Source organism: Staurois parvus, unplaced genomic scaffold, assembly GCF_062004578.1.
Source record: "Staurois parvus isolate SC_StPar_1 unplaced genomic scaffold, SC_StPar_1.0 ptg000230l, whole genome shotgun sequence".
In the NCBI taxonomy this organism is placed as follows: Eukaryota; Metazoa; Chordata; class Amphibia; order Anura; family Ranidae; genus Staurois; species Staurois parvus.
This window is the reverse complement of record NW_028318026.1, coordinates 7,170,711-7,188,048: the sequence shown is the minus strand read 5'-3', so window position 1 is coordinate 7,188,048 and position 17,338 is coordinate 7,170,711. Positions and strand designations below refer to the sequence as shown.

The window sequence follows — 17,338 nt, the reverse complement described above, 5'->3', positions numbered from 1 at the left end:
GCAGTTAGTGGCACTTGTTAGGCATTATACTGATTATTTTATAGGTATTATATACAGTATACTATTTTATATATCTACCTATTCCCTGTTAAGACCTAAAATCACAACCTTTGGCAAAGGGAAGATCTTTCAGCACTAACTTTCTTTGCATCTCTCTGATGTCATGTAGCCAAACATCAGGCACTGCCTACAGTGCTTGGCATTTTAGACACATGACATCACAGAGCAGATGCTAATGCTGTAAGATGTAAAAAAGTGGAGTAGATTTACTAAAACTGGAAAATGCAAAATCTGGTGCAGCTGTGCATGGTAACCAACCAGCTTTTAACTTCAGCTGTTGTTCAATTACATTTTGACAAAGGTCCTGGAAGCTGACTGGCCAGCATGAACCAGCTTCTGCACTCTCCAGTTTTAGTTAATCAAACCCAGTGTGTAGGCCTGGATTGGGTCAAAAAATAGGCCGAGGCATTTTAGACTGATTTTTTTTCTTTGGAAACCAAATTACAAATAAAGCCAACTACCAGTTTCTAAGAGAGAGGTGGGATGGGCGGGGGGGGGGGGTGAGAGAGAGGGAGAGAGAGGGGAGAGAGGGGATAAAAGAGGGGGGGTGAGGGAGAGAGAGAGGGGGGCAAGAGAAAGAGGGGATGAAAAGGTGAGGGGGGATGAGAGAGAGGGGGGATGAGAGAGAGGGGAGGATGAGCGATAGAGGGGGGATGTGATGGAGAGAAAGAGGGGGGATGAGTGATAGGGATGGGGATTAAGGATGGACAATAGGTGGATACATGTGTAAAGGTCCATATATGCAAATAGTGGCTTGCAGATGAATAGTCCAGCACTGTCTTAAGTGGCAGGCTTGAAGATGGATCTGTGGAAATGTATGCCTTGAAGACAGAGGCAGCCAGCTGTCAGAGGAGAAACAGTGGCGCCACTCTGTAGACTGTTAAAAAGAAGGCTAATTTAATGATAAAAACACACTCACAAGAGTAGATAAAAACAGGCAGATCGATGTGTGAGAGGTCCGGTGATGCTTGTGGTCCTTTGCAGTGCCCCTGTGTTTCCCCGCAGCTCCGGTGGTTTCCAGGGCTCGGGGGGTAGCAGAGAGGTGCAGGAAGGCTCTGTACAATGGCGTCACTCGGATAGGATCTCCAAATATAACACGTGTTCGGAGCATGCACGCTCCTTCTTCAGGCTGATCCGGCAGCCATCCTAGTTGAGGCTTATATGGGCAGTGACGGCAGGTGGAGCATGTGATCGCAATTTCGCCCACACTGCTGTGGTCAGATGGAATTTAGTAGAGTTTTACAACTGTTCCTCAGAGTTTCTGATTTACTGCCTGTCTTGTCCTTGTGGTCTTCTCTATGTCGGTCACACTATTAGAATCTTACGCTAAAGATTTGGAGAACACAGATGCTCAGTGGAAGATGGGAAAAACAAATTGAGTATTCCCAAACACTTCTCTGAATTCCATTCCCAGTCTTCTGATAGCCTGAGAGTGTGGGTCATTGAAACCATTCCTAAAGCCCCCCCCCCCCCTCCTCCAAGCTGAGCGTTTTAAGCATCGCTGCCAAAGAGAGACTTTAGGATCGGCATGTTTTTTATCTACTCTTATGAGTGTGTTTTTATCATTAAATTAGCCTACTTTTTATCAGTCTACATTAAGAGTTTAGCGTTTTCTCCTCTCACCTATCTGTAGACATAGACAGACTATCCTGGGTATTGGTCCCTGGCTGCTTGCCCCTCCTGCCAGTCCTCATCCTCCAGGCCCCCGGTCAGTCTGTCCACTGAGCTGCCATCATGGAGCACAGAGGAGGTTGGAGAATGAATTAGGCTCTGTAGGGTGCTGGGGGTTGCTGCTCCCGCTGCTGCTCACCTCCTCGGGGGTCAGAGAGGCAGTGCAGGTCTTCTCCCTTCAGGGCTCTTGGTCCTAGCTGCCCACCTTCCCTGCAGCCTCTGTTTCCAGGGCCGCCCGTTCGCCATGTACACATGATATACACAGCAAAGCACTTTCAGTCTGCCCGCACCCTGAGGACGCTGAATTTAGATCCTGGGGATCTGAGGTCTTAGGTGCCCTATTCCCACCTCCATCAGAACATGCAATTCACCAGCCCCGGCCCACCAGGCAAATTACAGTATGTCCTATGGCCAGTCTGGGCTTGCTAGTGTGTCACAATTAACCTTGTTCTTCAAGAACACACACCAGTCAATAAAGCACCATGGTGCTCTTTGCACAGATATCTGTATTAAGAATAAATGGGCTAGTTCATTGTGTTTGCCACCTTGGTCATAGATACCTGTCTTTCTAATTATTTCATTCTGCCTAGCTATCATGTTGATGCTTTAGATTCAATACTTTCAATACTTTAGCTTCAAGGAACAAGTCTAAAAATAGGGCATTGAAGTGTTGTGTATTTCAATTGCCAATAATAACATGATGTTCTTATGATTTATGTGAAAGTGTCTGTGTGCCATCTGTATGGAGTAAATGGGTTAGAAGACATGGCACTTTTACACATGAAGGCTATTATGTTGTTGATATCAGGTGATTGATTCCTAATGAATTCTTGAGGCTGTATTTTGAAATAGCCTTTTTAGAGATTATTGTTTAACCTCCTGCAACCTTTTAATGCATATGTGCAGCAGCAGAGAAGGTGTACCTTAATGCTTACATGTTGCACTTATGCGTCCATGGCGGCCAAGGTTTCTGTACTGAGAGTGCTCTCACTATGTTTTCCCAGCTCAGTGACCAAACTGTCAAAGACAGCAATTGGTCTCTGTTTGTGATGGTACAGTCACAGTGATCTTGTCATAAGGAAGTCCATCCTGCCCCTTCATGTAAGACTCAGATAAAAGGTCAACAGGAGGGTGCTGGAAAGGGCTTAGGACAGGGGCAAACTGACAACTCATGGGGCCCCCGGGCAATAGGGGATCATGGGGCCCCTGTGTTCTTGCCCAAACTCAAAAAAGCCTATGAAAAAGGTACCAGGGGCATCTCATGGGGATCCCTACTGACCCCGGGCCCTCGGGCAGCACCGAGTTTCCAAATGGTCAGTCCGCCCCTGGCTTAAGATTAACGAAAAATTTATTTTTTTTCAAAGTGATGCTATCATTGCTACCATTATTCATATTGGGGTTTTTATCTCACCTTGTAAGGACGCTCCAAGTTGGGCTCCCTGAAGCGAAGAACAATCAGGCTAGCACAAGTTAGTCCAATTAGGAGCCACGAACAAAAGCTGAAGTAATTAGTTAATGAGAGAAGGTCGGAAGGTATGACAAATATGCATCCTATCAGTGTGGAGATAATCATCGCTGGAGCTGGAGTCAAGTAATGGACATGGAGCATGGAGATGAGTGACGGCAAATGTCCTTCTTTGCTGCCGGCATAATTTAACCTCCCGAGCATAAACATACCACCATTGAGAGAACCGAATATGGAGAAGGCCACTGAGACAGGCATAATCCAGGACCATGATGGGATCATTCTATCAGCCCAGGTAACCGAAACAGCAGCTGCAATGAAAGAATGATATAATAATATCAGCCTAACCCAACTAGTATAGAAAGTCAGTGTAAAACTGTTAACTGACCCCAGAAATAAAAAAATAAAAATGAAGTATTCCTTATATTTTCTGCATAATACATGTATTCTCAAATATTTTCTGCACAGTCCTGTGTACCCTAAGGCTATATGCACACTGGACGTTTTAATAACACTGGTAACGTTAGCTGTGTAAATCACGTAACAAATTTGAGTTTTTCAGCATTTTTGCATTCGCTTTTTTTGCGTTTTTTCACTTTTTTTTTGCTCCAAAAAGTCCAAAAATGCTGGTTTTCCATGTTTTTATGCATTTTTCAGCATTAGAGCGTTTTACAGCTAAAAAACTCTTCTAGAAACCCACTAGTTCTGGGGTTTTTCCAGCCAAAAAACGCCCCTGCCAAAAAACGCTGATTACAATCTATATGTGCATGCTGGGGATTTTACTGGCTGTAGAATAAAACACCAAAAGCCAAAAACAGCAGCTGTAAAAACATCTAGTGTGCATGAAGACTAATACATGTCTAGTAAACCTTTCACTAAAGGGAAACTATATTTCCAGTGAGTGTATATTTTTATTGAGTTATTATGAGTTATTATTATTATTTTTAAAACTAAGGTTTAATCTAGTCATATTTTGCCCTTCTTTTAAAGTTGAACTCAAGTTTGGTTTTTATTGCATCGTTACATTGGTCCAGCTTAGACAAATGTAAGTATACATATTCTATACCTGAGGGACCACTGTGGAAGTGGAGAATCATTGTACTACTTGGCAGTGATCATCATGCTCTTCTGGGTCCTGTGTCAAAAAATAAAAGGCATTCTATGAAAAGTGGCTATGTGCAGGACCTGGAAGACCACTGGAAACAATGTTGTAGCAGCAACTATCCCAGTGAGTCTTCACTTCCACAGTGGTTGCACAAGTAAGGGATATATACTGTATGTTTACATTGGTCCAAGATGGACCAAAGTGACTATGCAATAAAACCCACACCTGGAGCTTGGCTTTAAAGTGTATTCCATAGCCAAAACCTTTCTTTTTAGTTTTAGATGGCAAGATGAAGAGTTAGAACTCTTGTAGAACTCTAGGGGGGAGATTTATTAAAACTGGAGCACACATAATCTGGTGCAGCCTTTGCATAGTATCCAATCAGCTTCTAGGTTTTATTTTCAAAACATAATTGAAGAAGTTGAAGTTAGAAGCTGATTGGTTACTATACAAAGCTGCATCAGATTCTCTGTGCACCAATTTTAGTAAACCTTCCCTATGTATTTTTCTCATATCAAGTTTCCTAAAATTGGTCATTTATAAACTACAACAGCTGATAAAATAGCTACTAAACTAAATCTGGTTTTTGGTTTTAAATTCTCTACCTCCCAGAACCATCTACCTGGGCTTTATTTAGGGTTGCCCCTATCTCACTTTGAACCATTCACTCCAGTTTTGACAGCCAGTTATTTTACATTGGTGTGTATTGCCCAGATTTTAATGCCTGGTACACACTAACAGTTTTTTTTTCATCTAACCCAGTGGGTTGAACAAAAAAAAAACTGAAGAGCTCGGGAGGAGCTCGCTGTACTAACTATCCTATGTTAGGACAGCGAGCTCCCCGCTAAGCTATTGCGTTCTGTACTGCCCCACCACAACACACTGGTCAGTGCTCACAGCCATAGGCTGTGTACCGGGCTTAATGGTAGCACAGAGGCTATAAACATGGCACAAGAGGCCCAGCCTTCAAATCCAAGTATTTCTATGCTGTGATGGCCAAAATACTGAAAAGGGTGAAATGTATTGATGAAACAAGATGAAATTAACAGTTCAATTAAAACAACAATGAAAAAAAGAGAGGGCCGAAAGTACCAACCCAGTCCCCAATGTAAACATACAGCATCTTAGAATGTGAACCATTCTACCATTCTCTTCTTTCAGTAAAAAAGCACACTGGCTAAATGGTTAGCACTTCCGCCTGGCAGTACTAGGGTTGTCACTTCTAATCCCAACCACAGCACCACTTCCCTGGAGTTTGCATGTTCTCCCTGTGCCTGCGTGGGTTTCCTCCGGGTACTCCGGTTTCCTCCTACACTCCAAAAACATGCTGATAGGTTAATTGGATCCTGTCTAAATTGATCCTAGTATGTGTATGTATGAATGTAAGTTAGGGACCTTAGATTGAACGCCCCTTGAGGGTTAGGGACTGATGTGAATGTACAATATATATGTAAAGCGCTGCGTAAATTGATGGTGCTATATAAGTACCTGTAGTAAATAATAATAAATAACTCAGATTGAGGCTTCAAATTGTTACATTTGTCCCATATGTTCAATTCTATTTTTATTGGAAGCATGAATAAATGATGTGCACTAGGCTGCCTGTGACTAATTTTGTTTTTCAGTGTTCAAATTTTCCTGGCTTCAGATCAGGCTGCTAGGCTTTTGTACATTGTTCACAACCCTCCAGTAGATGGTGAATTGATAAGATTGTTTGAAGCTTATATGTGGATTTGGTCCTGCAGGTCTATGGATTTTTAGACTCCCTGAGGATTTTGAGATGGTTTGAGTTCACCAATTATTTACAAGCATTAATTTGTTTTACTATCCAGAATAGTTTTGCGTTTATATGAATCTGTTTCTAAGGCATTAATTATCCTCTTTCTCTATATACTCTACACAGAAATTGTTTTACCTACCAAAAGCAAGGAATGTAACGACACTTGCCAGGGCATGTAGTTCTGCAGAGTCTATGTCCTGCATTCTGCCTGCTCTTTGAGCTACTGTTGAATACAGCTACTGTAGCAGCATCAAATCTGAGCTTTCTTCCTTCTATAAGCCTATCTAAGCACTCCCCTATCCCACCGATCAGCTTACAGAAGAGACCCGTAAACAAGATTTCATTGTAAGCTAGTGCATTCCAACTCAATGCACAACACCTTTTTCTTTTAACTCAGCAATATTTATTAGACTATATGAAATATATACTATATAGTTTCCACTTTAATATTGCTGGTATTCAGTGGCTGAAATTTGCTTTAGCAAGTACTAGTATATTATGATATCATTGCAGCTTTAACCATATAGACAAAAGTAGCATTAGCCTTGGACCCTTTTAGTTACCTGGACCAGTTGCAATCCCGTTGACTGATCTGGAAATAAATCCATTAAAGAAAAAAGAAATTGCTTCTGGTATAAACTGCAGGCGACTAGGAGGTGCCTGCACTTATTAGTAGCAACTTCCAAAACTTTGCTGTTGCATCAGTTTTGAAAGGCAAAGCTCCACCAATTTCTGCTTTTCCACCCCTTCCTGTCTACTGCACATACAGTTGTGTTCAAAATAATAGCAGTGTGTTGAAAAAAGTGAATAAAACTCAAAATCCTTCTAATAGCTTTTATTTCCATACACACAAATGCATTGGGAACACTACACATTCTATTCCAAATCAAAACATGAAGAAAAATATATATCGAATTTGTGTTGTTCCTCTAAAAAAATTGAAGAAAAGTGAATATTAGACTGTTCAAAAAAATAGCAGTGTTTGTATTCTTCTTTACAAACTCAAACATTCACTATATAAACTGAAAAATGTTTGAAGATTTTGCTTTCCTTTGAATTACTTAATTAATATTTCGTTGTATAAGCACTGTTTCTGAGAACTGCTGTACATCTGTGTTGCATGGAGTCAACCACCTTCTGGCACCTGTGAACAGGTATTCCAGCCCAGGATGATTGGACTACATTCCACAGTTCTTCTCTATTTCTTGGATTTGCCTCAGAAACTGCATTTTTGATGTCACCCCACAAGTTTTCTATTGGATTAAGATCCGGGGATTGGGCTGGCCACTCCATAACGTCAATCTTGTTGGTCTGGAACCAAGATGTTGCACGTTTACAGGTGTGTTTGGGGTCGTCTTGTTGGAACACCAATTTCAAGGGCATTTCCTCTTCAGCATAAGGCAGCATGACCTCTTCAAGTATTCTGATGTATTCAAACTGATCCATGATCCCTGGTATGCGATAAATAGGCCCAACACCGTAGTATGAGAAACATCCCCATATCATGATGCTTGCGCAACCATGCTTCACTGTCTTCACAGTGTACTGTGGCTTGAATTCAGTGTTTGGGGGTCGTCTGACAAACTGTCTCTGGCCACTAGACCCAAAAAGAACAATCTTACTTTCATCAGTCCACAAAATGTTGCGCCATTTCTCTTTAGGCCAGTCAATGTGCTCTTTGGCAAATTGTAACCTCTTCAGCACGTCTTTTTTTCAACAGTGGGACTTTGTGGGGGCTTCTTGCAGGTAGCTTGGCTTCACATAAGCGTCTTCTAATTGTAACAGTACTCACAGGTAACTTTAGACCTTCTTTGATCTTCCTGGAGCTGATTGTTGGCTGAGTCCTTGCCATTTTAGCTATTCTATCCAGTCGAATGGTAGTTTTTTGCTTTCTTCCACGTCTTTCAGGTTTTGATTGCCATTTTAAAGCATTTGCAATCATTTTAGCTGAGCAGTCTATCATTTTATGCACTTCTTTATATGTTTTCCCCTCTCTAATCAATTTTTTAATCAAGGTACGCTGTTTTGAACAATGTCTGGAAGGACCCATTTTCCTCAGAATTTCAGAGAGAAATGCACTGTAACCAGCATGTACAACATTTGCTGCCTTCCTTCCTTAAATAAGGGCAATAATTTGCACCTGTTTTTCAAAGAATGAATTACCTCACTAATAGAACTTCACACTGCTATTATTTTGAACATGCCCCTTTCAATTAGTGATTCAATTACACAGAATCAGCAGCATGCATGTCATGACTGTTGGGTCTGTTGGAGTTCTATTACTCTACTACACCTGCTAGTAAATTATTTGCCATGTAGAAATATCATTTCTACCAAAAACAGTGATTGATCAGGTTAGTGATGTCTGACTGCTATTATTGTGAACACAACTGTATCTGTTGGCCATTAAGACTGCCCTTCATAGTGATTAGCCAAAAGTAATGTGAGGGGCAAAATACAGCAGCATGCTCCAACTACTCTCAGGAAGGCCTGGCATTTGGTGTAGGCCATGTACCTTTACAATGTGCTTTTGATACACAGTGCTCACATTGTTATCTATAAGTCTACCCACATTGGAATATACTGTATATACTGTATAATAATGGATAACACTGACAGCTAGATTAGGTAGAGGTTGTGTCAACTGTGGTGATGCCTGAGAAGTACAGTATACATGTGGTATACAGCTATCAATGATGTTCCAGAAATTAAATTTTGTAAATTTGTAAAAAAGAAAAAAGGCCACTCCCAATTTTTAATTGAATGGGACTACACAATTCCTTTACCCCCTTTCATGCAGCTGAAACAAACCATAATCAGTTGGAACACCGCAGGAAGTACAGCTATTCCAGTTACTACTGCTTGCCACAGTGGTCATTAGTCTGGGAAGCATTAATTTTTATGAAGTAAGAAGATACTCAGGATAACATCACAGAGACACAGCACAACATTAGAAAAGATTGACCTGCAGCTACATACGTCTTTATGACCTTACCATTCATTCACCTTACCAACCGCTCCGTTTCCGCCACCCCCCTCTGCCAATCCCTCCACTGGCTTCCGATTGCACAATGGATCAAATTCAAAATCCTAACACTGACGTACAAAGCTGTCCATCATACTGCCCCAAATTACATCACAGACCTAATATCCAAGTACCACCCAACACGCACACTCCGCTCCTCACAAGACCTCCAGGATTTCTCCAGGGTGTCACCCATCCTCTGGAACTCCCTACCCCAATCCATCAGACTATCACCTACTCTCCTCTCATTTAGGCACACCCTGAAAACCCACCTCTTCAAGGAAGCCAACCCCACCCCCTGCTAATTGCTGACCTCCTCCACTCCTCCTACCACCCCATCCCCCACAGCTATCTCCGCCTGTACCATTATCCCCTCCCTCCTAGATTGTAAGCTCGAAGGAGCAGGGCCCTCAAACCCCTCGTATATCACATTGTATTGTTATTGTACTGTCGCATGTTCTGTCTCCCTTTGTAATGTACAGTGCTGAGCGAACTGTTGGCGCTTTATAAATGCTGTATAATAATATTAATAATAATAATAATGAGAGGAGTTTTATTTTATCAACTTGTGTAGTTTGATAAGGCTTATCTATACATGATGGCAAATATAATAATTGTGGTCATGATTCCACACAATGTATATAGAGCATGGAGCCTTGCAATAGTAAGCAAGTGTAGTGATCTGCTGCCCTCTACTGCCTCTATTTGTAAAAAGCTGTTCTTTATTATTTACCACAGTTGGTTATAGACAGGTAATTCCTGTCCCTGCTAGCTGGGTTAGAAACCCTGATTGGAAGAATGTGCGTGGAGGATAAAAGTGAGTTTCTAGGACGTAGACATGGAACTGAGTTACCTGAACTTATACACACAGGAACTTCTGTTGCTGCTGTATTGCACCCAGGCCAGAAGCAGAGTCTATTGTCAAGTATTGATAAGTTCTACAGATACAGATACTACACTAAAGATGTCCATAGCTTTTTGAGTGTGTGTCTGAATCCTTGTGACAGACATACCTCTGTCCTATTGTTACTATTGCTACTATCTCACATGCACGGTGTCAGATAGGTTAGTCTATTGTGCAATCTCATGACAGGTTATGAGTTGATTATCCAGGATCAGGCATTCCATGTGCTGAATGTTCACAGGAATGACTGCTGTGGGCTGGGAGCCACCATTTCCAGCATATTAGTAGGTGAACCTGTTCATTGCAATAGAGTTGATATACAGCTCCTGTTATTTTGCGAGGGGTGTTCAAGTCAAGTCGGGACTTTTAATTTTACAGGTATAAAAAAGGGATGTTAGCGTGGCAGTGCTAGACATAGTGGTAAGTGACAAGTGTGTCCTATTACTGATAGGCGGCACATATGTCGTAGGCCAGTCCAGAGATCGTTAATCAAGATGGCAGACAACAATGTTAGTGCGTGCATGGAACAACGGGTGGTGATGACGTTTCTTGTAAATGAAGGCTTAAAACCCATGGATATCTACAGAAGACTTCAAGTTCAGTATGATGATGAAACCATAAGCCATCTGAACGGTGTAAAGGTTTCAAAGATGGCTGTACGCCCATCAGTGACAATCCCGGCCATGGTGGCTCCCAGTCCACAGCAGTCATTCCTTTGAACATTCAGCAAATGGAATGCCTGATCCTGGATAATCAACATATAACTTGTCACGAAATTGCACAAGATACCAGGGGCGGACAGACCATTTGGAAACTCGGGCACTGCCTGAGGGCCCGGGGTCAGTAGGGGGCCCCAAGAGATGCCCCTGGTACCTTTTTCATAGGCTTTTTTGAGTTTGGGCAAGGACACAGGGGCCCCATGATCCACTATTGCCCGGGGGCCCCATGAGTTGTCAGTCCGCCCCTGCAAGATACTAATCTTTCTGTGGGAATGAAGAACACAATCAGTCAGAAATATCCTAGGATGGTTAGAGCGTACTGACAAATATTTCTATGCCGATCTTTCCAGGCATAAGTTAAAAGCTGGGATAAGTGTATTAATGTAGCAGGAGAGTATGTAAAAAAATAAATGCAGTTTTATCTATTTGGTTTTTCATTATATAACTCAAAAGTCCCAGTTTGACTTAAACGCCCCTTGCATTAACTATATATACCCGGGTATATGTGCACAATGCCACCAGGAATCTTGTTGGGACATTTGCTGATAATACCTGTTTGTATATTGGATGTATGTACAATTATTCATCTTTTCTCATACTGTATAAAGATTGTATTATTTCTATATTGGTGTGCATCTATATACTTATGATTAAAGTTATATGCTGGCTGCAGTAGTTCATCTGCTCCCAGTTACTTAGTTTAGATTACTGATTCATTTCCCAGGAAGGAAAGTGTCCTGGGTGGAGGCACTGCCAAATTTATTATCAAACCTGTTCTTGCACATAGTGAAGTTTCTGGTTCTCTTTTTTACCTAGGTTTAGTGCAATATCCTGTTTGGGAAAGGCCATGTCTCATAACCACCCCCCCCCCCCAAATAAAAGAGGACTACACAGGTTTGCTGAAGGGGACATCAATCTTTTGCTGTTGAAGCCACTTCAGGCATCAAAAGGAAACAATCAGTAGCAATCAGCAATCTTTTTCCGAGATTCATGTAATTCATTAAAACAGGAATCCACAGACTCTAACGCCAACCTAACACAAATATGTGGCCTCACTGCTCTGGGCTTTATGCTGTGGGGCCACATATTTGTGTATCACTCTTTGTGCTGGGAGCACGCCACGTGACACACTATCAGCACAGAGACAGGGGTCTCACCGCGAGCCCCAGGTCCTGTACTAACGATCGTGACCCGGAACTCCCAATTCCGGGTCACCCGATTGCTGTGATAACTTCTGATTGGCTATCGCAGTGAGCAGTCACTGTGAAGCCCGCCCCCGTGTTTTCTCTTTCTGAATGGAGGAGAGAGATACACTGTTTCTCTCTCTGTCCATTCAGAAAGAGAAAAAAAAAAAACCAAAACAACAGTTTGTAAAATAAATAAACATACAAAATAAAGAGAAAATACCTAGATCAATGTTTGATCTAGGTCAGTGCCAGGGTTAGTGCTTGGGTCAAGTAAGGGTCAAGGTCAGGGTAAAAGGTCAGGGTCAGTATACTTTGGGCAGGATTTTTTTTTTATTTTCAAATATTTTTATTAGAAGATTTTTGAACATACAAAAAACAATGGAAAATAGTAGTATAACGCAGTTCACATTTATATAAACAAAATATGCAGTCAGAGAATGAGCTAACGGCACCTCGCCATCTGGCCGAGGTACTATGCAACATCTTTGGTAAGGTACATGAGAGGTATGCTTCCTTATGTGAACCAAGTGGAACGATAGTGGGTGTATTTAGGGAGGATAGAAAGAGAAGAGAGAGGGGAGGAGGGGGGGGGGGTGAAGGCACCATAGTTGTCAAGGTGATGTAGTATAAAGGGATGTTATAGTATCATTTTATTGAACAGCTAGGGTTCTGTAACCATCGAGTCCATTGGGTTTTGAATTTATAGTACGAGGAATTACGGAGTGCTGTGTTTCTCTCCATCTCACAGGAGAAGTTAAGATCGGTCATTAGGCGGGAAAGTGTAGGAGTGGTGTTGGAACGCCAGAGCCTGGTGATATTCAGTTTTGCAGCCGATAAGATATGTATAATAATAGTGCGTGAGGATAATGGAATTTTGTCTATACCAATGTGGAGGAGCGCTAAAGCAGGGTTTGGGGAGATTGGGGTTTGTGCTATTAAGGAGATTAATTGGAAAACTTGATTCCAGTAGGAAGTAAGGGATTTACATGCCCACAGCAGATGAAGAAGAGAGCCTCTATCTCCACAATGTCTCCAGCAAGTTTGGGGGAGATGAGGATAAAATATAGACAGTTTGACAGGTGTTAAGTACCATTGATGGAGTATGTTTAAGTATGATTCCCAGTGTGAGCTACACTTTGAGGCCTTAAACGTAGTGGAGAAAGTTCTCTACCAGATGGAAGGAGATATCGGTTGTTGATTTATGTTTTCCCAATTTGCTAGGGATGATGTATAAGTGGTGAACTGTGAGTCAACCAGCATTGTGTAAAAAGTCGATATACCTTTTTTTGGGTAGGTAGATTTTTGTAAAAAGTGGTGTGCCGTCGCTGGGAATTTTATGTTAAGTGGTACTTTCGTCCTGTGAAGGGTATGGGTTAAGCGTATGTAGGTAAAATATTCGGTAACCGGAATTCGGTATTTGTCTCGAATATCCTGCAAGGTATGTAGTTTATCGGTAGCGTATAGATCTTGTATATGAAGCATGCCCTGGTCTATCCAGAGGTTTAGGTTTAAATGTGGAGAGAGGAAATGTAGGGACGAAAGTGGAGTGGGAATTTGGAGATTGTCTTTGCGTAGTTGGGTAAGAGTAAGAAACTCCTCCCAAGCTTCTAGGGAAGCTCGTATACAAGGGTTATGGTGCAAGGCTGTGGGATGTACTCCCCGGGATACGAAAAGTATATTGGGAAAGGCATGTGGTAGGAATAGGGAGGTTTCCATCAGGGTCCAGGTCTTATTAACAGTGGGCTGCCTCCAGAAGAAAAGCTGGTCAAGTAGAGCAGCAAGGTAATACGACTTCACATGTGGGAGGCCCGCTCCACCTCTGGAGGGAGGGCGAATTAGAAGATTCGTAACATATCTAGGCTTTTTTGAGTTCCATACGAACTGATTTAGAATTGTCTGAAGTTTGGTAAAAAAGATATGAGGAATTGGGATAGGGAGTGTTCTGAAGATGTAGAGTATCTTGGGTAAGATACACATTTTAAGTGTAGCTATTCTACCTAACGTCGAGAGGGTAGTAGTGCGTAGGCCTTTAATCTCTTGTGGGATATATTCAAGCAGCGGTTTAAAGTCAGTATTATACAATTGGTTAGTCTTTGGAGTGAGTTTAATTCCTAGGTACGGAATAGCAAGTCTTTCCCAAGTGAAGGGGAAGTGCTTGGAAATAAGGTTTTGGGTGTTCGCAGGTGTGTGAAGATTTAGTATGGAAGATTTCGGTGCATTAAGTTTGTAGTAAGATACTGATGTATAATTTTGGATGTGCATTTGTATTGTGTTGAGGGATTTGTATGGGTTAGTGACCATTAGCATGATGTCATCTGCAAAGAGACTAATCTTGTGTTCGGTTTTTAGGAACTTAAATCCTGTAAAGTGAGGGTCTTTTCTAAGGTTGGTTGCTAGTGGCTCAATAAGAAGAGCAAAAATTATAGGGGATAGTGGGCATCCTTGTCTAGTTCCGTTTGAGATATAGAAAGGTTGAGAAAGCGTGCCGTTGGTTAATACTTTGGCGGAGGGTCTAGAGTAAAGGGACATTATGGCTGACAACATCCAATCTGATATTCCAATTTTTTGCAGGGTATGTAGCATGAATTGCCAGTGAATGCGGTCGAACGCTTTTTCTGCATCAAGCGATAGTAGAAGCGAGGGTTGGGGATTTAATTCAAGGTGGTGTATTAAGGATAAGATTCGTCTTGTGGCGTCAGGGGCCTGTCTACCAGGAATAAATCCTACTTGGTCTGGGTGAATTAAAGTTGGTAGGTAGGGAAGTAGTCTCAAGGCTATTATCTTAGCGTATATCTTTATGTCTGTGTTGAGAAGTGAAATTGGTCTGTAGTTCTGTACTAATTGAGGGTCTTTGCCAGGCTTCGGAATGGTAGTAATTATTGATTGCAGCATTTCTTGGGGAAATTCCCCACTAGTAGCGGCATGGTTATATAGTAGAGCTAGTGGTAGAGTGAGTTTGGGGGCTAGTGCTTTGTAATATTCATTGGTGAAGCCATCATTTCCAGGAGATTTGTTTAAAGGCAGAGTGCGTATAGTTCTCTCTATCTCAGGAGGGTCAATCGGTACAGAGATTGATGCAAGTTGGGAATGATTTAAGCGCAGAAGATTAGTGTTAAGCAAAAACTGTTCGATCGATTGTGCTGTTGGCTGAATTGTATCAGGGTCGTCTTTTAGGTTATACAGTGTCTGGTAGTAGGCCGCGAAAGCGTTGGCAATGTCTTGTGGGTTTGTCAGAATGTTTTGTGAGGTAGGGTGTCGGATTGTGGCTATCTTGGTTTTAAGTCGTTTTTGTTTAATAGTCTTGCTAAGGAGTGAGTTAGCTTTGTTACCTAGCGCATAAAATCTGGTTTTTGTTTTTTGCAGATTGGCGTCATATGCCTGTAGAAAAATGGTTCGTAATTTATTTCTATCAGAGTTTAGGGTCGCCATTGTGGCTGGGTTTGGGTGTTGTTTGTGCAGTTTTTCATTAAGGCGGATAGAAGTCATAAGTTGGTCAATTTGTTGAGACCGTTGCCTCTTAATGCGGGAGTTTAATTGGATGAGGATACCTCTCATGTAGGCCTTGTAAGCCGTCCAGAGCGTGGTAATGGATATATCAGGGGTGGAGTTAATATCAAAGAAAAGTTCATGAGCTTCTTGGATGTGCTTTAAATTTTCCGGTGTAGCTAAAAGAGCAGAGTTGAGTCTCCAGATAGGTGATAATGCTGTTTTTTGATCGTCTACCAAGGATATTTGGATCGGAGCATGGTCGGACCAGGTAATGGTCCCTATCTTGGATGATGTCACTTGTTGTAGTGTCCATTTGTCTGTTATAAACATGTCTATTCGTGAGTAGGAAAGATGCGGAGGGGAGTAGTATGTATAGTCCCGTTCAGAGCCATGTTGACATCTCCAAATATCATAGAGGTCATTGTCGTGAAGAAATTGGTTAAAAGTAGGTTTAGTATGTATGGTAGTGGAAGATGAGTCTATATCCGAATTCCCCAAAATGTTAAAATCGCCACCAATTATAAGTTTCCCTTGTTTATGTAAGGAGATGGTTTTGAAAAGTTTCCGGTAGAAACGTAACTGTTTGCAGTTTGGGCCATAAACATTTACTAGAGTGTGGGTTTTGTCGTTTATTTGGCACACTAAAATATGGAAGCGTCCTTGTGGATCCGCTGTCTGTGAAATAATGCGGAATGAAAGAGAGTCATTTATGGCCGTGAGCACTCCATTTTTCTTAGTGGTGTTAGTTGCCATGAATATTTGAGAGAATCGGTGAAGGTATAATTTGGGCGATTTGTTAGCAGCAAAGTGTGTTTCCTGTATGAAGAGTATGTCCGCTCGTGACTTCCGTGCTTCTCTGGACAGTAATGACCGTTTATAAGGTGAATTGAGACCTCGGACGTTTAAAGACAGAAAGTTAATCATTGGCGTTTGTAATTCCAGGTTTTTCCGTTAACTGGAGTGTTATTTGGGAGAATCGGATGAGTATGTGTTTTTCCATGAAGGAAGATGATCGAATGAATGTGGCGTATATGTGACTCAGTTGAAGCGATAAAAAGAGTATTCCAATCTGTGTCGCCGTAGATGATCTTAGAGAATGGAGTGGATATCCAATGGTGCCAGGGTAAGGAAGTAGTGAGGATAGGGGAAACAATAAAAAAACATTTGCGAAAAATGCAAACATCACGAGTAGCCAAGTTTGCTACCTCTAAACTGGGGGGTGCAGGAGAGCTTGATCACCGGGTGGTGGTCAAGCTAATTGCAAAAAGGAAAAAACCTTTGATCGGAGTAGAAGGGTGTAGGCCAAACGCCAGACAAATTAAGTGTATGAATGGCTCCTGGGAGAGCGGAGAAGTATGTAGAATGGTAAAGGAAAGTATGCCCTGTAAGGGCTATGTTGCGTCCATAGAACTATGCGTAGGATCCTGCGTTTCCGCAGGGATGATATTCCAGGATTTTAACAAATCCAGGCCTGCTTCCAGTGTTTTGATGGTAAAGATCCTACCATTTTGTCGCACCGTTAGTTTGGTGGGGAATCCCCATTGGTATGCTATGCCGTGGTTTCTGAGGGCCTTGGTGATTGACAGCATGCGTTTTCTGTTAAGGAGGGTCGCCTTGGATAGATCCGCATATAAGCTGAGATTGGTGTGTGACGGCGGGATCGGAGGCGGATTGCGGGCAGCTGACATGATTTTGTCTTTCACGTGGTAAAAATGAATGCGTGCTAAGACATCTCTAGGTGTAGATGCTGGTAAAAAGGAGGGTTTAGGTAAGCGGTGTGCCCGGTCAATTGCAAGTTCCAGGTCAGACACTGATGGCACGAGGATTTTGGCAAATTGCTGTATGTATGGGATTAGGTCATCGTTTGCCACAAATTCAGGTATTCCTCGGAACTTGATATTGTTGCGCCTTGACCTATCTTCCAGGTCGGCCA

General features: G+C 42.0%; 1 protein-coding gene across 1 annotated transcript in view; it reads right to left on the bottom strand.

Annotated features, from left to right (window-relative positions):
• LOC149460456 (b(0,+)-type amino acid transporter 1-like) overlaps positions 1 to 17,338 on the bottom strand; it is a 54,710-nt gene that overhangs the window by 10,971 nt on the left and 26,401 nt on the right. The window contains exon 3 of the mRNA XM_089679724.1: positions 3,143 to 3,507. Coding sequence (XP_089535850.1) covers positions 3,143 to 3,507 — 365 coding nt within the window. The remainder of the gene's footprint in view (positions 1 to 3,142; positions 3,508 to 17,338) is intronic.